Raw genomic sequence first — 21431 nt, 5'->3', positions numbered from 1 at the left:
CCCCATCCCACTCTATAGGGTCCCTGTAGCCCCTCTCCCCCGGGATCCCTGGACCCCCCCAGTAGGGCCCCCATAGCCCCTCATCCCATAGGGTCTCTACACCCCCCCCATAGTGTCTCTGGACCCCCCGTAGGGTCCCTGTGCCCCCCCATAGGGTCCCTGGGACCCCTGTAGGATCTCGGTACCCCTCCATAGGGGTCTCTATACCCCCCATAACAACTCTGTGCCCCCCACAGGGTCTGTGTCCCCCCCATTGGGTCCCTGTGCCTCCCATAGGCTCCCTATAGCCCCCCCTATAGGCTCCCTACATCCCCCCATAGGGTCCGTATATCCCCCCATAGGCTCCCTATAGCCCCCCCATAGGCTCCCTTCATCCCGCTCCCATAGGGTCCCTGTATCACCTATAGACTCCCTATAGCCCACCCCCATAGGGTCCCGGCATCCCCTATAGGCTCCCTATAGGCCCCCCCATAGGGTCCCTGTGCCCCCCCCCCCATAGGGTCCCTGTATCCCCCATAGGCTCCCTATATCCCCCCATAGGCTCCCTATAGCCCCCCCCATAGGATCCCTGTATCCCCCATAGGCTCCCTATAGCCCCCCTATAGGCTCCCTATATCCCCCCATAGGGTCCCTATAGCCCCCCCCATAGGTTCCCTATATCCCCCTATAGGTTCCCTATAGCCCCCCCATAGGCTCCCTATAGCCCCCCCCATAGGTTCCCTATAGCCCCCCCCATAGGCCCCCTATAGCAGCCCCCCCACGGGGTCCCTGTGCCCCCCCCCCGGGGTCCCTGTGCCCCCTCCCGCCCCCCCCCGTGCCCCCCCCGCGGGGGCGGGGCTCCCGCCGCCCGTTACCAATTAAGGCTCCGCGCGCGCCGCGCGCCCCCCCGGCACCCGCCACCCCGCGCGGCGGCGGCGGCTCCAGCGGCTCCGGCTCCAGCGGCGGCTCCAGCGGCGGCTCCCGCCCCGGCCCCTCCGGCACCGGCCCCTCCGGGACCCGCCCGACCCCCGGCCGGCGCCGCTCCGGTGAGCGCGGGGCCGCGGGGGGAGCGGGGCTGGGGGCGGGGGGGGAGGACGCCCCGCTTCTGGGGGTCTGGGGGCTCTGCGAGGGAGCGCCGGGGGCTGTCGTGAGGAGAACCCCCCCCGAACGGGGCCGGGGGACCCCCCTGAGGGGAGAAAGGGGGACGCACCCCGGTTTCGGGGGCTGGGACCCCTCTGAGGGAGGGCCGAGGGCTGTCGTGAGGAGAAACCCCCCCGAATGGGGCTGGGGGACCCCCCTGAGGGGGTCGGGGGAACCCCCTGAGGGGAGAAAGGGGGGGCTCCCCCGTTTTTTGGGTCTGGGGGACCCTCCGAGGGAGCCATCAGGGGTGTCGTGAGGAGAACCCCCCCCGAATGGGGCTGGGGGACCCCCCTGAGGGGAGAAAGGGGGACGCACCCCGGTTTCGGGGGGCTGGGACCCCTCTGAGGGAGGGCCGAGGGCTGTCGTGAGGAGAAACCCCCCTGAATGGGCTGGGGGACCCCCCTGAGGGGGTCGGGGGACTCCCCTGAGGGGAGAAAGGGGGGACCCCCCTTTTTTTGGGGTCTGGGGGACCCTCCGAGGGAGCCATCGGGGGTGTCGTGAGGAGAACCCCCCCGAATGGGGCTGGGGGACCCGCCTGAGGGGGTCTGGGGACCCCCCTGAGGGGAGAAAAGGGGGGGGACCCCTGTTTTGGGGTTTGGGGGAGCCTCTGGGGGAAACCCCACCGGGGGTTGTCGTGAGGAGAACCCCCCCCGAATGGGGCTGGGGCACCCCCCTGAGGGGAGAAAGGGGGGGCCCCCCGGTTTTTGGGGTCTGGGGGACCCTCTGAGGGACCCTTCGGGGGCGTTGTGAGGAGAACCCCCCCTGAATGGGGCCGGGGGACCCCCCTGTGTGGGGAGGAAAGGGGGGGGACCCCTGTTTTTGGGTCTGGGGGAGCCTCTGGGGGACCCCCCCTGAATGGGGCCGGGGGACCCCCCTGGGTGGGTGTGGGGACCCCGCTGTGGGGGGAGCAGTGGGGGGGACGACCCCTTTTTGGGGGGTCCTCGGGAGCCTCTGTGAGCCCGGGGACCCCCCTTGGGGACCCCTCGTTGGGCTGGGGGGGGCGGACACCCGGGGGACCCTCCTGGACACCCCTCTTTGGGGGTGCAGAGCCGGGGGGGCGGGTGGGGGGGGAGCCCTTTTTGAGGGGTCTGGGACCCCCGTGGGGCGTGGCAGATCTCGTGCCCCCCCTCCCCCCCCCCCAAAAAAAAAATTTGGGGACTGACGGGGGAATTTGGGGTCTCTCCCCAAATTAGGGGACCCCCCCCCCCGAAGCCTGGGGGCGCCTGGGGGGGTCCCAAAGGGCCTTAATGGGGGGCTTTTGGGGGGGGGGGGTGTAGATTGGGATGGGGGTGTCCCTTAAATGGGGGACTCACAGAGCGGGACCCCCGAATAGGGGGTGCACCGGGGGGGTCCCGGTGTGGGGGTGCAGCGGTGGGTCCCCTCAATAGGGGCGCACTGGGGGTGTGTGGGGGGGTGTCTCTGAATAGGGGTGCAGCAAAGGGGCCCCCCCGGTGTTGGGGGGACACCAAGGGGTCCCGCAGAGTAGGGGGGGGTCCCCAGTTAGGGGGGGCCGGGGCAGCCCCCCGGCGGGGGGGGGGGGGGTGTTGTCCCCCCCTGTTGGCGTCCCCCGGCGGGGGGGTGGGGGGGTCCCCGGTTTGGGGGCGCAGGGGATGATCCGGGGGTGCCGGGGGGGGGGGGGGTGTCCCCAGGGTTGGCGTCTCCCGGTGCGGGGGGTGCACGATGGGGTCCCCCGGTGTGTGTGGGGGGGGTCCCCAGTTTGGGGCGCAGGGGGGCGTCCCCCGGTTGCAGGGGGTGCGGGGTCGTCGTCGTCGTCGTCGTCCCCCCCCCCTCTGACGCCCCCCTCCCCGCAGGTGCCGCCCCCCGCCCGTCCGCCGGCGCAGGCGCGGCCCCGCCCCGCCGCCCCCCCTCGCCCCCCCCCGCTCCTCGCCGCCCCCCCCCCCCCCCACGCCATAGGGATGAGCGGCGGCGGCCGCCCGCGGGCGCAGGAGGCGTCGTCCCGCGGCGAGGCGGACGGGGAGATGCCGGCCACCGAGAAGGACCTGGCGGAGGACGCGCCCTGGAAGCGCATCCAGCAGAACACCTTCACCCGCTGGTGCAACGAGCACCTCAAGTGCGTGCAGAAGCGGGTGGGCAACCTGCAGACCGACCTGGGCGACGGGCTGCGACTGATCGCGCTGCTGGAGGTGCTGAGCCAGAAGAAGATGGGCCGCAAGTACAACGCCCGCCCCACCTTCCGCCAGATGCAGCTGGAGAACGTCTCGGTGGCCCTGGAGTTCCTGGAGAGGGAGAACATCAAGCTGGTCTCCATCGGTGAGGACGGGGGGGGCGGGAAGGGGAGACCCCCTCCTCCCAGCCCCCCGCGGCGATGCGGAGCCTGCGGGGAGCCCCCTGCCCGGAGACACGGCGCCACGGCGGGGGGGGGGGGGATTGGGGAGCCCCCGCTCCCGATCCCCGTCGTTATGGGGGGCTTAGGGAGCCCCCATGCTTATGGGGGGGCTTTGGGGAGCCCCCGATCCCCGTCGTTATGGGGGGCTCGGGGAGCCCCCATGCTTATGGGGGGGCTTTGGGGAGCCCCCGATCCCCGTCGTTATGGGGGGCTTGGGGAGCCCCCGCTCCCGATCCCCATCGTTATGGGGAGCTTGGGGAGCCCCCATGCTTATGGGGGGCTTTGGGGAGCCCCCGATCCCCATCGTTATGGGGGGCTCGGGGAGCCCCCATGCTTATGGGGGGGGCTTTGGGGAGCCCCCGATGCCCATCGTTATGGGGGGCTTTGGGGAGCCCCCTGTGCAGAACCCCCTCTCTATGAGGGGTTTTTGGGGAGCCCCCGCTCCCCATCTCCATCACTGTGGGGGGCTTTGGGGAGCCCCCTGCCCAGAGCCCCATGGTTGGGGGGGGCCTTTGAGGAGCCCCCCCCCCCGCCCCCAGCCCGCATGGCCATGCAGGACCTTTGGAGAGCCGCCCCCCCAATCTCCATCGCTATGTGGGGCCTTTGAGGAACCCCCCCAGTCCCTATGGCTTTGGGGAGCCCCCCCCCCCTTCCGATCCCCATAGTAACAGGGTGCTTTTGGGGACAATCCCCCCCCTTGATGGAATGCTTTGAGCCCCCCCCTCCATGGAGCCCCCATGGCGATGGGCCGCCTTTGTGCCCCCTCCCCCCAACGGGACGCTTTGGGGACCCCCCTCAGGAGCCCCCCCTTGCAGTGCGATGCCTTTGAGAGCCCCCTGCCAGCGGGAGGCCTTGGGGGTCCTCCCCCCTTTTGAGCCCCCCCCCCCCCCCCCCCCCGTCTTGCCACGAGTCCCCCTTTTGGGAGACCCTCACGGGGCTCCACAGAAGACACCACCCCCCCGTTTTGGGAGCCCCTGATGGGTTCCCCCGCTCCGGGAGCCCCTCATCGGAGACCCCCGGTGGGGTCCTATGTGGGACCCCCCCCCCCAATTCCGTATCCCCCCATTCCGGCCCCTCCCCGCCCCCTCGGCCCCATAACAAAGGCGGGGGGGGGGGGGGCGGCCGGGCCCGCTCCCATCCCAGGAATGTGGGGGGGGCGCCGGGTCCCCCCGTCCCGCCGGGGGTGGGGCCGGGGCGGGGGGGGGGGTGGCCGCGGCCCCGCCCTGCGGTTCCCCGCATCCTGCGGGCACGGATTGCGGGGGGCCCCGCGGGGGGCCGCGCTCCCCGCCCGCCGCCGGGGCCGGGGGGGCCCCGCAGGGGGTCTGGGGGGTCCCGGGGGGTCCCCGGTGGGGCGGGGGGCGGGGGCGGGGCCGCGGGGGGGCGGGGCCTCGCTGGAGCCCGAGCCCATATAAGGCCAAAAAATGCTGGAGCGGGGGGTGGGGCCGGGGGCGGGGCCTGGGGCCCCATCCCCCACCCCGCAGCGCCTCCCCCCCCTACCCCCGAACCCCCTCCCGCGGGGCGGGGGACCCAGGCGTCCGTTACACCCCCCCGAACCCGTAATGGGGACCCGGGTGTCCGTTACACCCCCCCACACCCTGATGGGGACCCGAGTGTCCGTTATACCCCCCCGAACCCCTAACGGGGACCCGGGCGTCTGTTACACCCCCCGTTACACCCCCCTGAACCCTTAATGGGGACCCGGGTGTCCGTTACACCCCCCGTTATACCCCCCCGAACCCCTAACGGGGACCCGGGCGTCTGTTACACCCCCCGTTACACCCCCCTGAACCCTTAATGGGGACCCGGGCGTCCGTTACACCCCCCGTTACACCCCCCTGAACCCTTAATGGGGACCCGGGCGTTTGTTACACCCCCCGTTACACCCCCCTGAACCCTTAATGGGGACCCGGGTGTCCGTTACACCCCCCGTTACACCCCCCTGAACCCTTAATGGGGACCCGGGCGTTTGTTACACCCCCCGTTACACCCCCCTGAACCCTTAATGGGGACCCGGGCGTTTGTTACACCCCCTGTTACACCCCCCTGAACCCTTAATGGGGACCCGGGCGTCCGTTACACCCCCCGTTACACCCCCCTGAACCCTTAATGGGGACCCGGGCGTTTGTTACACCCCCCGTTACACCCCTCTGAACCCTTAATGGGGACCCGGGCGTCCGTTACACCCCCCGTTACACCCCCCTGAACCCTTAATGGGGACCCAGGCGTCCGTTACGCACCCCTCAAACCCCTAACGGGGACCCGGGTGTCCGTTACACCCCCCTTTACACCCTCCTGAACGCCTACCGGGGACCCGGGCACCCAGGCCCCCCCTGTTATACGCCCCCCGCGATGAGGACCCAGGCATCCCCCTGGGGACTCTCTTGTGTCATCCCCCCCCTCCGCTGGGAGCTGGCTCCATCCCACCCCCGGGTGCCATGTCCCCACGTGGCCCGTGTGTCCCCGTGGCGCAGACGTACAGCGCCCTGTCCCCGCGCCCCCCGCCACGCCCCCCCAGCACTGGGTCCCTGTCCCCCCGGGGTGTCCCCCCAAGGTGTCCCCATCCCCCGGGGGTCTGACCCCCCCGTCCTCCAGGGGTCTGATCCCCCTGTCCCCCCATGGTGTCCCCGTCCCCCAGGGCCCCGTGGGGGTCTGACGCCACGTCCCCCTGTGGTGTCCCTGTCCCCTGGGGGTCTGGTCCCCGTTACCCTGCGACATCCTCATCTCCTGGGGGTCTGCCCCGCTGTCCCCCCATGGCGTCCCCGTCCTCTGGAGCCCCGCAGGGGTCTGACTCCCTGTTCCCCCATGGTGTCCCGGGGCCCCTTGGGGTCTGACCCCCTGTCCCCCCATGGTGTCCCCGTCCTCTGGAGCCCCGCAGGGGTCTGACTCCCTGTCCCCCCATGGTGTCCCGGGGCCCCTTGGGGTCTGACCCCCTGTCCCCCCATGGCGTCCCTGTCCCCCGGGGCCCCACAGGGTCTGCCCCCCTGTCCCCCCATGGTGTCCCCGTCCTCTGGGGCCCCGCAGGGGTCTGACTCCCTGTTCCCCCATGGTGTCCCGGGGCCCCTTGGGGTCTGACCCCCTGTCCCCCCATGGCGTCCCCGTCCTCTGGGGCCCCGCAGGGGTCTGACTCCCTGTTCCCCCATGGTGTCCCGGGGCCCTGTGGGGTCTGACCCCCTGTCCCCCCATGGCGTCCCTGTCCCCCAGGGCCCCACAGGGTCTGCCCGCCTGTCCCCCCATGGCATCCCCGTCCTCTGGTGCCCCCGCAGGGTCTGCCCCCCTGTCCCCCAGGCCCCCGCGGCGTCTGACGCCCTGTCCCGCTGTCCCCCCGCAGACAGCAAGGCTATCGTGGATGGGAACCTGAAGCTGATCCTGGGGCTGATCTGGACGCTGATCCTGCACTACTCCATCTCCATGCCCATGTGGGACGAGGAGGACGAGGAGGAGGCCAAGCGGCAGACGCCCAAGCAGCGCCTGCTGGGCTGGATCCAGAACCGCCTGCCCCAGATCCCCATCACCAACTTCAGCAAGGACTGGCAGAGCGGCCGGGCCCTGGGCGCCCTGGTCGACAGCTGCGCGCCCGGTGAGGGGACGGGGACGCGGCGGGGGTGTCCGGGGGGTGTGGGGAGGCACGGGGGGTGGCTCTGGGGGTGCACGAGGATCTGGGTGATGGCCCTGGGGGTGCATGGGGACACGGGAGGTGGCCCTGGGGGTTCATGGGGACATAGGGGTGGCTCTGGGGGTTCATGGGGACGTGGAGGGTGGCCCTGGGGGTGCATGGGGACACAGGGAGGGGGCTCTGGGGGTTCATGGGGACATAGGGGTGGCTCTGGGGGTTCATGGGGACGTGGAGGGTGGCCCTGGGGGTGCATGGGGACACAGGGAGGTGGCCCTGGGGGTTCATGGGGACATAGGGGTGGCTCTGGGGGTTCATGGGGACGTGGAGGGTGGCCCTGGGGGTGCATGGGGACGTGGGAGGTGGCTCTGGGGTTCATGGGGACATAGGGGTGCCTCTGGGGCTGCATGGGGACGCGGGAGGTGGCTCTGGGGTTCATGGGGACACGGGTGATGGCCCTGGGGGCATGCAGGGACACAGCGGGGTGGCCCTGGGGATGCACGGGGACACAGAGGGGGTGGCTCTGGGGCTTTACGGAGACGTGGGTGACGGCCTTTGGGGCAGGGGGGGACGCGGGGGGTGGCCTCGGGGTGCACAGAGACAATGTAGAACGGCGTTAGCAGGGGAGGGGACACGGGGCAGCTGTGTGTCCCCCCCCTCTTCCCCGCTGGTGACCGTGCGCCCCGTCCGTCCCCGCAGGGCTGTGCCCCGACTGGGACTCGTGGGACCCCAGCAAGCCCGTGGACAACGCGCGGGAGGCCATGCAGCAGGCCGACGAGTGGCTGGGCATCCCCCAGGTGGGCAGGGGGGGCTCAAACCCTCTCGGTGGGGGGGAGCCGCGTGTCCCGGAGCAGCCCGGTGACCCCCCGCTCCGCGTGTCCCACCCCAGGTGATCACCCCCGAGGAGATCGTGGACCCCAACGTGGACGAGCACTCGGTCATGACCTACCTGTCGCAGTTCCCCAAGGCCAAGCTCAAGCCGGGGGCCCCCCTGCGCCCCAAACTCAACCCCAAGAAGGCCCGAGCCTACGGCCCCGGTGAGGGGGGGCCCCCCCTTCCTTCCCCGTGGGGCTGCGGGACCCCCCCAGTCTCCTGCCTGCCCCTCACCCGTTCTGGGGGTCGCGCTCTGGTTTTTACGACATTGTGGGGCTGGACCCGGCTCCCTGCAGACTCTGGTCCCCTCCCCATGTGCTATAGGGCCTTGGGGACCTGCCCTGTGCCCTATAGGTCCGGGGGACCCCCTCTTTCTTACAGAGCTGGGGGGTGCCACCCTATGGATCGGGGTTACCTATAGATTTGGGGCATTTCCCATTCCCTATAGAGCCATTTCCCATTCCCTATGGATGTGGGGGACCCCCCTGTTCCCAGCGGGGCTGTGGGGCAGATCCCTGTTCCCCATAGGACCGCTCGCTATGGGGCTGGGACCGCCGTCGGGGGTGGGGGGGCCGAGACCCCCGTGGGGCTGACGGTGGGTCCCGCAGGCATCGAGCCCACGGGGAACATGGTGAAGCAACGGGCCGAGTTCACGGTGGAGACGATCAGCGCGGGGCAGGGGGACGTGCTGGTGTACGTGGAGGACCCCGCCGGGCACCGCGAGGAGGTGGGCACGGGGCTGGGGGGGGCCGGGGGGGCTGGGGAGGGGTCCGTGGGGTGACGTGGGGTGCTGCGGGTGAGCGGGAGATCCTGGTGTCCCCGAAGGACCACGGACCTGGAGGTTGGTTCAGGGCTGGGGGGGGGGTCCGTCAGCTGGGGTGGGGGCTCTGGGGGTGGGAGGTGGGTCCCTGTGGGGTTTCGTGGGGACTCCGGGGGGGGTTGTATGGCTTTTGGGGCCCCCCCGGGGGGTCTCACAGCTCGGTTCCCCCCCCCCTCCGCAGGCTAAAGTGGTGGCCAACAACGACAAGAACCGGACGTTCTCCGTCTCCTACGTCCCCAAAGTCACCGGCGTGCACAAGGTGGGGCTGGGGGGGCCTTTGTGGGGACTTGGGGGCCCGGGAGTGTTTTAGGGGGGGTCCTGAGGCATTTTGGGGCCCCTCGGGCTGGTTTGGGCCCTGCTGTGCTGCTCTTTTTTTTTTTTTTCTTTTTTTTTTCTTTTTGAGGTCTAGAGTGAGAATTTTGAGGTTTTGGGGCGGGTTTGGGGCCTCCGTGAGGTTTTTGGGGCCACCAGGGAGGTTTCTGGGGCCTCCGGTGAGGTTCTCTGCTCCCCAACCCCCGTTTTCGGGGCCCCCCCCCCCGCAGGTGACGGTGCTCTTCGCGGGGCAGCACATCGCCAAGAGCCCCTTCGAGGTGCAGGTGGGGCGGGCGGCGGGCGACGCCGGCCGGGTGACGGCGCAGGGCCCCGGCATCGAGCCCCTGGGCAACGTGGCCAACAAGAGCACCTACTTCGAGATCTTCACCGCCGGTGAGCCCCGGGGGGGGCTCCGGGGGGGGCTCGAGGGGTTTTGGGGGGCTCGTGGGGGGTTTGGGGAGGCTCTGGGGGACTCGGGGGGGCATTGGGGGGACTCGGGGGGGGGGCTCTGGAGGGTGTTGGGGAGATCTGAGGGGGGTCAGGGGGGCTCTGGGAGGCTTTGAGGAGGCTCTGGGGGGGTCAGGGAGGTTTTGGGGGGGGCTCTGGGGGGTCGTGGGGAGGCTGGAGGGAACTGGGGGGATCGGGTCGGGGATGGCGCGTCCCCACGGGGCAGGGCGAGCGTGAGGGGCCGCGTCCCCCTCGGGGGGGTGGCCGTGGCCGTGGTGGGGGGGGAGGGCATCGTGTCCCCCCGCCCCCCCGGTGACGCGTTGTCGGGGGGCAGGCGCGGGGCCGGGCGAGGTGGAGGTCTCCATCGTGGACCCCAGCGGGCGGCGGGGGACGGTGGAGGCGATGCTGGAGCCCCGCGGGGACGGCACCTACCGCTGCTCCTACCGCCCCACGGCCGAGGGGCCCCACGCCGTCCACGTGGCCTTCGGGGGGGCCCCCATCCCCAAGAGCCCCTTCAACGTCAACGTGGGGCAGGGTGAGCCCCGGGGGGCCGCCTCTGCCCCCCCCACCTCCTCCATGTGGGGGTCTCTGGCCCTCAGCCCCCCCAGGCTGGGGGTCTCTCTGCTGCTGTCCCCCCAGCTCGGGGGTCTCTGTCCTTCCCAGCTCGGGGACCTCTGTCCCCCCAACTTGGGGGTCTCTGTTTCCCTCTCAACTGTGGGGTCTCTGTGTGTCCCCCCACAAGTTGGGGGTCTCTGTCCCCTCCGGACTTGGGGGTCTCTGTCCTGCTGCCCCCCCACTCGGGGCTCTGCGTTCTCCTCCCCTCCGAGCTGGGGGGGGGTCTCTGTCCTTCCCAGCTCGGGGGGTCTCTACGCTTCTGCCCCCCAACTCGGGGGGGGTGGGTGTCTCTGTGCTTCTGCCCCACCCCGGGCCCTTGTGGGGGGGGTCTCTGCCCCTCCACGCGGGGGGCCCGGGGCTGTCGCTGCAGGGGGGTCTCGGCCCCCCGTGACTCTGCTCTGTCTCTCTCCGCCTCTCCTGCTCCTTCTGCCCGTCTGTCCGGGAAGCGCTGGCCGGGGTCCTCGCGGGTGACCCGCTGACGGTACGGGGGGGCGCGGGGGGGGTCTCCCGGACACCTGGGTCCCTCCTCCTCCTCCCCTCTTCCAACCCCCCAATCCCCACGGCGCCCTTTGGGGTGCTCCCGGATGCCCGCGTGTGGGGGTGCCCCCGGCTGCCCGGGTCCTTTTTGGACCCTCTCCCCATGGTGTGTACCCCAATGCGGGTTTGGGGGTCCCCCCCCAGACGCCTGGGTCCCCCTCTCCCCCCAGCGTGCCCCCCGCATTGCATGGGGCGCTGCCCCCCATCCCTCTCCCCCTCCAGCCCCTGCCCTCGGGGTGGCATTTGGGGTCCCCCCCCCCCGGATGCCGGCATCCCCTCCCGCTCCCAGCCCGTGCCCCGGGGAGGGGTGGGGTGGGGTGTGTGTTTTGGGGGTCCCCGGCTGGCGGGGCCCCCCCTGACCCTCTCCCCACAGCCTGCAACCCCTCGGCGTGCCGCGCCGTGGGGCGGGGGCTGCAGCCCAAGGGGCTGCGGGTGAAGGAGACGGCGGATTTCAAGGTGTACACCAAGGGGGCCGGCAGCGGGGAGCTCAAAGTCACCGTCAAGGGCCCCAGTGAGTCCGGGGGGGGGCTCCCCTCTTTTGGGGGGGGGGAGGGAGGGCGGTTTGGGAGTGCCCTGGGGGATTTGGGGCACCCTGAGGGGCTGGGGGGTACCCAGACGCAGCCCTTCCCCCCCCTATTCAAGGGGGTGTTGGGGGCACTGGGGAGGGTGTGGGGCTTGGGCGGGAATCTGGGGTTTTGGGGGGGAATCTGGGGTTTTTGGGGGGAATCTGGGGTTTTAGGGGGGGATCAGGGGGTTTGGGAGGGGGGAATGGTCCCTGGGATTTTGGGGAGGGGAATGCGGGGTTTTAGGGGGGGATCAGGGGGTTTGGGGTGAGGGTGGTCCCTGGGTTTTGGGGAGGGGAATGCGGGGTTTTAGGGGGGATCAGGGGGTTTGGGGTGAGGGTGGTCCCTGGGGTTTCGGGGAGGGGAATGCGGGGTTTTGGGGGCGGCCCCCTGACGCGTGTCCCACAGAGGGCACGGAGGCGGTGAAGCAGAAGGACCTCGGGGACGGCGTCTTCGGCTTCGAGTACTTCCCCACCGCGCCGGGGACCTACACGGTGACGATCACCTGGGGGGGGCAGCACATCCCCCGCAGGTGAGCGCTGGGGGGCGCTGGGAGGGACTGGGGGGCACTGGGAGTGGGGGTAGTGTGGCCCCCCCCAGCCCGGGAGCCAGCCACCGTCACGGGCTGCGCCATCCTCAGTGCCGGGGCTGCCGTCGTTTGGGTGTCTGGGCTGTTTTGGGGAGGGGGGGGCTGTGCCTGTAGTAGGGCCCTGCCCCAACCCGCCCCCCCCGCCACGTGTGTCCCCCCCAGCCCCTTCGAGGTGAAGGTGTCCCCTGAGAGCGGCAGCCAGAAGGTCCGGGCCTGGGGGCCTGGCCTGGAGGGGGGCGTCGTGGGCAAGTCGGCCGACTTCGTGGTGGAGGCCATCGGCGACGACGTCGGCACCCTCGGTGAGGGACGGGGGGGCTTGGGGGGGGGGTCCTGGGGGGGCGGCGACCTCCCGGGGGCTGCTGGGGAGCGCTCCTGGGGGGTTTGGGGGGCCTGGGGTCTTCCCCGGGGTCCTTCTGGGGGCTTTGGGATGCCTTAGGGGGCTCAAGGAGGCTTTTGGGGGGGGGCTCTGGGGGGTTAGGAGGCTCCTGGAGGGGCTTGGGGGGGGGGAATTGGGGCCTCAGGGGGGTATTGGGGGGCCCCGGGGGGCTACTGGGGGGCTCCAGCGGTTTTGGGGTGTCCAGAGGGTCTTTGGAATCTTTCAGAGGCCCCTTTGGGGTTGTATTGGGGGGGGGGAATCTCTGAGGGGCCTCCTGGGCACTTCTGGGGGTTTTGGTGGCGCTTTGGGGTCTCTGAGGGGTCTCGGGGGCTCCTCTGGGGATTTTGGTGGCGCTTTGGGGTCTCTGAGGGGTCTCGGGGGCTCCTCTGGGGATTTTGGGGGCGCTTTGGGGTCTCTGAGGGGTCTCGGGGGCTCCTTTGAGGGTTTTGGGGGCGCTTTGGGGTCTCTGAGGGGTCTCAGGGGCTCCTCTGGGGATTTTGGGGGCGCTTTGGGGTCTCTGAGGGGTCTCGGGGGCTCCTTTGAGGGTTTTGGGGGGGCTTTGGGGTCTCTGAGGGGTCTCGGGGGCTCCTCTGGGGATTTGGGGGGGGCTTTGGGGTCTCTGAGGGGTCTCGGGGGCTCCTTTGAGGGTTTTGGGGGCGCTTTGGGGTCTCTGAGGGGTCTCGGGGGCTCCTTTGAGGGTTTTGGGGGGGCTTTTGGGGTCTCTGAGGGGTCTCGGGGGCTCCTCTGGGGATTTTGGGGGCGCTTTGGGGTCTCTGAGGGGTCTCGGGGGCTCCTTTGGGGGTTTCGGGGGTGCTTTGGGGTCTCCGTAGCCCCTCGCCGGGCTCTGCGTGTCCCAGCCGTGTCGGCTGATGGCGGCCGTGGGGCTCGGCGCCCCAGCTCTTCGTGGACCCCCGGGGGGGTGCTTTGGGGCACCCTGACCCCCCCCAACCCCCCCCTTGTTCCCCCCCGCCCAGGTTTCTCGGTGGAGGGTCCCTCGCAGGCCAAGATCGAGTGCGACGACCGCGGGGACGGCTCCTGCGACGTGCGGGGTACTGGCCCCAGGAGCCGGGCGCCTACGCCGTCCACGTGCTCTGCGACAACGAGGACATCCGCCGCAGCCCCTTCATGGCCGACATCCGCCCCGCGCCCCGAGACTCCTTCCCCGAGAAGGTTTGGGGGGAACCCCCCCGCACCCCCTCAGCGACACATCCCCCCCCCCAACTGCCGGGGAGCCCCCCGTAACCCCTCTGCCCGTCCCCCCCCCTCCTTCCTCAGGTCAAAGCCCACGGGCCGGGGCTGGAGAAGACGGGGGTGCCGTCAACAAACCCGCCGAGTTCACGGTGGACGCCAAAAACGGGGGGAAGGGACCCCTCAAAGTGCAGATGCAGGTGACGGGGGGGGGCACGGCACAGGAGGGGGGGCCTGTTGGGGGGGTTTGCGGGGCACCCTCCCGGGAAGGGCAGATTTGGGGGATTTATGTGGTTTTGGAAGGACTTGGGAGCCCGGGCGCAGGGGAGGCGGCGCAGGGAGGGTTTGGGGGGGGGGCTGTGGGGGGGTTGGGGTGCCGCTGGGGGGGTGTGGGGGCGCAGCCCCAGTTAGGATGAGGTACAAGGGGGTTTTGGGGGGGCGCTGCGAGGATTTGGGAGCCCCAGCGTAGAGGCGGTGTCGCTGGGGGGGCCGCGGGGTGGGTCTGGAGGCCCAGCGGTGGAGAAGGGGGGTGGGGGGGGGATTTGGGGGGGCTCAGGGTGGGTTTTGGGGGTGCTGACCCCCCCCCCCGTGCCGTGTCCTCCCCCCACAGGACGCAGAGGGCAACCCCGTGGACGTCTCCGTCAAGGACAACGGCAACGGCACCTACAGCTGCTCTTACGTCCCCAAGAAGCCCCTCAAGCACACGGCCATGGTGTCCTGGGGGGGCGTGAACATCCCCCAGAGCCCCTTCCGGGTGAGGGGGGGGGTCCCCAAAACCTTGGGGGGGGGTGTGTCTTAGCTGCCCTGGGGGGGCAGCGGGCCTGACCCCCACCCCCCCAATCCCGCAGGTGGGCGTGGGGGCCGGCAGCCACCCCCACAAGGTGAAAGTCTACGGCCCCGGCGTGGCCAAGACGGGGCTGAAGGCCCACGAGCCCACCTACTTCACCGTGGACTGCACCGAGGCCGGGCAGGGTGAGCCCCGGGGGGCAGCGAGGGGGTTTGGGGGGCTGGGGGGGGGCAGCGAGGGGTTTTGGGGGGCTGGGGGGGGCAGGGAGGGGGTTTGGAGAGATGAAGGGGGCTTGGGGAGGGCTGGAGCAGGCAGAAGGGTGTCTGTGGGGTGGCAGGAGGGTCCGTGGGGGAGTTTGGGGGTGCCAGAGGATCCCTGGGGGGGTTTGGGGGGCTGGGGGGGGGAATTGGGTGTCTGGGGAGGGGGCTCGGGGGGGTTAGGGGGGTGCCGGAGGGCTGGGGCAGCCAGGGGGGTGTCTGTGGGGTGGCGGGAGCGGGTGCTGGGGTTTGGGGCTGTCAGAGGGTCTCTGGGGGTGTTTCGGGGGTACCCGAGGGTCCCGGGGGGTTTTTGGGGTGCTGATGACCCCCCCGGGATGCCCCTCTCCCCCCCCCCCCCCAGGGGACGTGAGCATCGGGATCAAGTGCGCCCGGGGGTGGTGGGCCCGGCCGAGGCCGACATCGACTTCGACATCATCCGCAACGACAACGACACCTTCACCGTGCGCTACACCCCCCGCGGCCCCGGCGCCTACACCACATGGTGCTCTTCGCCGACCAGGTGGGGACGGGGGAGGAGGGGGGTGGGCGGGGTGTCCCCCACGAGGGGTTTTGGGGTGCGGGGGGGGCTGATTCTGGGGTCCCTCCCCGCAGGCCACCCCCACCAGCCCCATCCGGATCAAGGTCGACCCCTCGCACGACGCCAGCAAGGTGAAGGCGGAGGGACCCGGCCTCAGCCGCTCCGGTGAGTTGGGCAGTGCCATGGCGGGGGTGGGGGGGGTCCCGGCAGGGATTTGGGGATTCCCCCCACCCCCCTCCCCCCTCACCGTCTGCCCCCCCGCAGGTGTGGAGCTGGGGAAGCCCACCCACTTCACGGTGAACGCCAAGGCGGGGGGACGGGCCCCCCTGGACGTGCAGGTGACGGGGCCCGGGAAGGGAGAGGCCGTGCGGGACCTGGAGGTGATCGACAACCACGACGGCACCCACACCGTCAAGTACACCCCCCTGCAGCAGGTACGGGGGGGCACCCCCCACTACACCCCCCACTACACCCCCCTGCAGCAGGTACGGGGAGGGGGCACCCCAAAATCCCCACACCCGTCACCAAAATGCCCCCTCCTGTTGCAATGTGGGGGCCCCGACCCCCATCTGTGCAGCGCTGGGGGGCGGGGGGGGCCGTGTCCCCCTCTGCCGTCCCTGGCGTGGGGGGCACCCCCGCAGTCACACCACCCCCTCTCTCTTCCCCCCCCCCCCCCCAGGGTAATTTGGGGGTGTCGGTGACCTACGGGGGCGACCCCATCCCCAAGAGCCCCTTCACGGTGGGGGTGGCCCCCACCCTCGACCTGGGCAAGATCAAGATCTCCGGCCTGGACGACAGTACGGCGGGGGGGTCCCTGGGGGGGGGCCACTCAGAAGCCCCTTTTAGGGGGGGCTCGGGGGCTGGGGGGGGCTTTTGGGGTGGGGGAGCCAGGGGTGGTTTGGGGATGGGGGCGTCCTATGGGGCTGGGGGCAATTCTGGGGGGACAGATGGGGGAATGAGGGTGGTTGGGGGGGGGGGGGTTTGGGGGGCACCCTCCCCTGAGAGGATTTTGGGTGGGGGGGTTGGGGGCTCCCTCCCCATAGAGGAATTGGGGGGCGGGGCGGGGTGTTTTCCGTTGGGTGTTTACTTTGGGAGTGGGGTGTTTTCGGCAGGGGGGAGCCCCCATCGTGGGGTTCGCCCCCCTGAGCAGGCTGCGGTTGTGTTTCCCCCCCCCCCCCCCGCCCCATCCCGCAGAGCTGGAGGTGGGGAAGGACCAGGAGTTCACGGTGAAGTCCAAGGGCGCGGGGGGCCAGGGCAAGGTGGGGGCCAAGATCACGGCCCCCTCCCGCAAGCCGGTGCCCTGCACGGTGGAGCCGGGGCTGAGCCCCGACAACAGCCTGGTGCGCTTCATCCCCCGCGAGGAGGGGCCCTACCAGGTGGAGGTCACCTACGACGGCGTCCCCGTCCCCGGCAGCCCCTTCCCCGTCGAGGCCGTGCCCCCCACCGACCCCTCCAAGGTGGGTCCGGGCCCCCCTGCCGCTCCCCCCACGGCATGGGGAGAGGGGGGTGCCGTGGGTCTGGTTTGGGGAATGGAGGGGTCCCCAAGGGATGGGGGGTGCCGTGGGTCTGGCTTGGGGAATGGGGGGGTCCCCAAGGGATGGGGGGTGCTGTGGGTCTGGCTTGGGGAATGGGGGGGTCCCCAAGGGATGGGGGGTGCCGTGGGTCTGGCTTGGGGAATGGGGGGGGTCCCCAAGGGATGGGGGGTGCCGTGGGTCTGGCTTGGGGAATGGGGGGGGTCCCCAAGGGATGGGGGGTGCCGGGGGGGGGTCTGCTTTTGGGATGGGGAGCCCCAGGATGGAGATGGGGATGGGGGGGTTCCCCAGGGGACGGGGGGGTGGCACGGTAAGGGTGGTTGGGGTCCTCGGTAAGGGGGCGTCCCTGCTTACGGGGGGGTCCCCAAGGGTTGGGTGTCCGTAGTGGGAGCGCGTCCCCGGTGATGGGGGACCCCAATAAGGGCGTGTCCCCGGTGAGGGGGGTCCCCAGGGGCTGGGGGGGCCCAGTAAGAGCGTGCCCGTGGTGACGGGGGTCCCCGATCAGAGCAGCCCCCGGGGGCCGGGCAGTCGCCGGCACCACGCCTCCCCTCTAAGGGGGGTCCCCGCCATCCGGGGGGTCCCCAGCAAGGCCCCCCCCGCCCAACGCGGTGGCCGCTCTCCCCGCAGGTTCGCGCCTTCGGGCCGGGGCTGCAGGGGGGGCTGGCCGGGGTGCCGGCCCCCTTCACCATCGACACCAAGGGGGCGGGCACGGGGGGCCTGGGGCTGACGGTGGAGGGTCCCTGCGAGGCCAAGATCGAGTGCCTGGACAACGGGGACGGCACCTGCTCCGTCTCCTACCTGCCCACCGAGCCCGGCGACTACAACATCAACATCCTCTTCGCCGGCGCCCACGTCCCCGGCTCCCCCTTCCGCGCCCCCGTCCGCGCCCCCTTCGACGCCTCCAAGGTGACGTGCTCGGGGCCGGGGCTAGAAGGTGCCACGGCCGGGCAACCGGGCCACTTCCGCGTGGACTGCAGCCGGGCCGGCACGGCCGAGCTGACCATCGGCATCACCTCGGAAGCGGGGGCCCGCGCCGAGGTGCGGGTGGAGGATAACGGCGACGGCACCTACACCATCGCCTACACCCCGCTCAGCCCCGGCGTCTACACCATCACCGTGGAGTACGGCGGGCAGCCCGTCCCCCACTTCCCCAGCAAGGTCCGGGTGGAGCCGGCCGTCGACACCGCCGGCGTCAAGGTCTACGGCCCCGGCGTGGAGGGCAAGGGTGAGCGCGGGGCCGGGGGGGACGCCGGGGACGCCGGGAGGGGGTGCAGCCGCCCTGACACGTGTGTGCGTGTGTGTGTGTGTCCCCGCCGTCCCCCAGGCGTGTTCAGGGAGGCGGTGACGGAGTTCGACGTGGACGCCCGGGCGCTGAGCAAAACCGGGGGCCCCCACGTGAAGACGCGGGTGTCCAACCCCTCGGGGAACGTCACCGAGACCTTCGTGGAGGACCGGGGCGACGGCACCTACCACGTGGAGTACACTCCCTACGAGGAGGGTGAGGCGCCGGGGGGTGCGCGGGGACGGGGGACGCGGCCCCCGCCGCCTCGGGGTGACGTCCTCGCTGTCCCCGCCGTCCCCAGGGGTGCACACGGTGGACGTGAGCTACGGCGGCAGCCCGGTGCCGCACAGCCCCTTCCGCGTCCCCGTCACCGAGGGCTGCGACCCGGCCCGCGTCCGCGTCCACGGCCCCGGCATCCAGAGCGGCACCACCAACCAGCCCAACAAGTTCACCGTGGAGACCCGGTGAGACCCCCCCCGCCGTCGCCACCAGCACCCCCGTACCCCACACGCCCCCCTCCCCGCTCCTCTGCAGCCTCCTCCGCCCCAAGTCTTCTTCCCGGCTCCCCCGAAATCCATCGCGGGTGCCCCAGCTCTGCCCGTAGGCGCCTTTCCCTGCCCAGATCCTTCTGCTGGTGTCCCCTGGAACAGCCCCGTTCCCCAAATCCTCCCCCTGGTGTCCCCTAAATCCTCCCCGCACCCCAAATCCTCCCCCTGGTGTCCCCTAAGTCCTCCCCGTTCCCCAAATCCTCCCCCTGGTGTCCCCTAAATCCTCCCCGTTCCCTAAATCCTCCCCCTGGTGTCCCCTGAATCCTCCCCATACCCCAGATCCTTCTCCCAGTGTCCCCTAAATCCTCCCCGTTCCCTAAATCCTCCCCCTGGTGTCCCCTGAATCCTCCCCATACCCCAGATCCTTCTCCCAGTGTCCCCTAAATCCTCCCTGTTCCCCAAATTCTCCCCCTGGTGTCCCCTAAATCCTCCCCGTTCCCCAAATCCTTCTCCCAGTGTCCCCTAAATCCTGCCCGTACCCCGAGTCCTCTCTCTATTCCCCCCCCAAACCTCCCCATACCCTAAACGCTCCCCCCAGAGCCCCCTAAACTTCCCCCCCCCGGTACCATCCAGCCCCTCCTGGGGACCGGGGGGGTTTGGGGGCGCCCCAGCTGACCCCCCGCTCCCCCCGCCCCAGGGGTGCCGGCACGGGGGGGCTGGGCCTGGCGGTGGAGGGTCCCTCGGAGGCCAAGATGTCCTGCACGGACAACAAGGACGGGAGCTGCTCGGTGGAGTACGTCCCCTACGAGCCGGGCACCTACAGCCTCAACGTCACCTATGGCGGCCACCAGGTCCCCGGTGAGCGCTGGGGGGGTGCCGGGGGAAACCCGCGCGAGGGAGGTGGCCACGTCGCCCCCCCCCCGACGCTCACGGCCCCCCCTGCGCCCCCAGGGAGCCCCTTCAAGGTGCCGGTGACGGACGTGGTGGACTCGTCCAAGGTGAAGTGCGCGGGGCCGGGGCTGACGCCGGGCGCGGTGAGAGCCAACGTGCCCCAGACCTTCACCGTCGACACCAGCAAGGCCGGCGTCGCCCCCCTGGACGTTAAGGTCCAGGGCCCCAAAGGTCAGTGGCGGGGGGGGGGGCGCGTAGGGGGCCGGGGGCACCCCTGTTTCGGGGCTGGGGGGCGTTTGCGGTACCCCTGATCCGAGGGGGGAGCTGGTACAAAGGGTGCCCCACGGGAGCTGTGTTGGCTCAGGGTTTGGGGGGCTCTTGGGGGTGCCCTGGGGGGCCCCAAACTGCCCCTGGGGGGCCTTAGGGTGCCCAATGGGATGTCACAGGAGGCGTCGGGGTGCCCCGGGGGCTCTCGGGGTGCCCCGGGGGACGTCACAGGGAGCCCCGGGGCACTGAGTGGGGAGTCGCGGGGTGCCCGGTGAGGTACCGCCGGGGTCTTGGGGCGCCACAGGGGGTCTCAGGGCCCCCTGTAGGGTCTTGGGGTGCCCCAGGGAGCACTGCAGGGGTGCCGTGGGGCGCGTCGGGGTGCACCAAGCGGTCTGGGGGTGCCCTGACCCCCCCACCGCCCCCAGGCGTGGTGGAGCCCGTGGACGTGGCGGACAACGGGGACGGGACGCAGCGGGTCAGTTACGTCCCCTCCCGCGAAGGGCCCTACACCATCTCGGTGCGCTACGGCGACGAGGAGGTGCCCCGCAGGTGAGGAGGGGGGACACGGCGGAGCCGGGGGGGTGTGCTGGGGGTTTTTGGGGGGGCCGGTTTGACGCCCCCCACCCCCCTCTCTCTCAGCCCCTTCAAGGTGAAGGCGCTGCCCACGCACGACGCCAGCAAGGTGAAGGCGAGCGGCCCCGGGCTGAACACCACGGGGGTGCCCGCCAGCCTCCCCGTGGAGTTCACCATCGACGCCAAGGACGCCGGCGAGGGGCTGCTGGCCGTCCAGATCACGGTGGGCCGCGGGGCTGGGGCTGGGGGGGGACACGCCGCGGTGGGGGGGGGGGCGACCGGGCCGCTGACTTGCGCCTCCCCGCAGGACCCCGAGGGCAAGCCCAAGAAGGCGACGATCCGGGACAACCAGGACGGCACCTACACCGTGTCCTACGTCCCCGACATGACGGGGCGTTACACCATCCTCATCAAGTACGGGGGGGACGAGATCCCCTACTCCCCCTACCGCATCCGCGCCGTGCCCGCCGGCGACGCCAGCAAGTGCACCGTCACCGGTAAGCGCCGCCGCCGGTGTTGGGGGCCGGGGGGGGGGGGACGGGACACAACACGGGGACACCCACCGCCCGCTTCCAGCCGAGTCACCGCGGGCCGGGGCCGGGGGGGGACACACAGGGCGAGCGGGGAGGGCGGTGGGGGGCACGGGGAGGGGGGGCGGGGGGGTCTCACCACGTGTGTCTCACTGGATTTCTTGCTTCTCTGCCCACCCCACGTCCCGTCCCCCCCCCCCACCCCTTCCCTGCGTTCCCCCCACCCCACCCCACCCCACCCCCCCCGCCACGCTGTAGTCTCCATCGGAGGTCACGGCTTAGGTAAGCTCACGGCATGGCTCGCTTGGCGTCGGGGCACACGCCTCACCCCCTCCCCGCACCCCAAAACTACCCCCCCCGCCCCCCCGGCGAGGGGCCGGGGCCTCATTTTGGGGGACCCTCGGGCCCCGTTTAATACCGGGGGCACCTTAAGTTGTGGAGGGGTCCCCCCGACCTCGTTAAATGGTGAGGGGCCCCCCCAGACTTCATATCTGGGCTCCCCCCCCCCACCCCAGCGTCATTTTAACAATCAGGGTTCTCTCTTAATTGGGGGGGTCCAGACCTTGTTCAACATGGGGGGACCCCTCAATTCTGCTCGCTCTCGGGGGCCCCCCTCAGTCCAATATCAGGGGCCCCCTTTGGCCCTGCCCTAATTACGGGGCATCCCCCCAACCTCGTTAATCCGGGGGGGGGGGGGGCCCTTGTGCCCACAGCCTGAACGTTTTGGGGGGGTCCCTGGCTCGGCCCGTTGTCATTGGGGACCCCCCATCGCTGGGGGCTCCCCTGGCCCCACACGGGTCCCGGGGCGTTTGGGGGTGCCTGGCTGCCCCCAGGGGGCAGAGGGGACCCCCACAATGAGGGTGTGGGATGGGGGGGGGGGGGGTCCATGC

General features: G+C 71.2%; 1 protein-coding gene across 1 annotated transcript in view; it reads left to right on the top strand.

The window, feature by feature from the left end:
* The first annotated feature begins 911 nt into the window (after positions 1-911).
* Positions 912-21431, top strand: part of LOC134509621 (filamin-A-like) — a 34723-nt gene continuing 14203 nt past the window's right edge. The window contains 34 exon segments of the mRNA XM_063322196.1: positions 912-1025; positions 2931-3390; positions 6795-7043; positions 7776-7873; positions 7966-8113; positions 8558-8676; positions 8951-9028; positions 9312-9474; positions 9863-10063; positions 11054-11191; positions 11652-11775; positions 11995-12131; positions 13183-13256; positions 13259-13378; positions 13484-13517; positions 13520-13596; positions 14007-14150; positions 14245-14368; positions 14802-14825; positions 14828-14935; positions 14938-14960; positions 15053-15143; positions 15243-15412; positions 15658-15775; positions 16173-16435; positions 17138-17735; positions 17835-18008; positions 18094-18256; positions 18978-19138; positions 19232-19402; positions 19864-19987; positions 20078-20234; positions 20319-20508; positions 20800-20823. Of these exon segments, the coding sequence (XP_063178266.1) occupies positions 3036-3390; positions 6795-7043; positions 7776-7873; positions 7966-8113; positions 8558-8676; positions 8951-9028; positions 9312-9474; positions 9863-10063; positions 11054-11191; positions 11652-11775; positions 11995-12131; positions 13183-13256; positions 13259-13378; positions 13484-13517; positions 13520-13596; positions 14007-14150; positions 14245-14368; positions 14802-14825; positions 14828-14935; positions 14938-14960; positions 15053-15143; positions 15243-15412; positions 15658-15775; positions 16173-16435; positions 17138-17735; positions 17835-18008; positions 18094-18256; positions 18978-19138; positions 19232-19402; positions 19864-19987; positions 20078-20234; positions 20319-20508; positions 20800-20823 (4942 nt within the window). The 5' untranslated portion in view covers positions 912-1025; positions 2931-3035.

This window comes from Chroicocephalus ridibundus, unplaced genomic scaffold (assembly GCF_963924245.1).
Source record: "Chroicocephalus ridibundus unplaced genomic scaffold, bChrRid1.1 SCAFFOLD_604, whole genome shotgun sequence".
Lineage (NCBI taxonomy): Eukaryota > Metazoa > Chordata > Aves > Charadriiformes > Laridae > Chroicocephalus > Chroicocephalus ridibundus.
The sequence above is the reverse complement of the archived record's forward strand: the minus strand, read 5'-3'. Positions and strand labels throughout refer to the sequence as shown.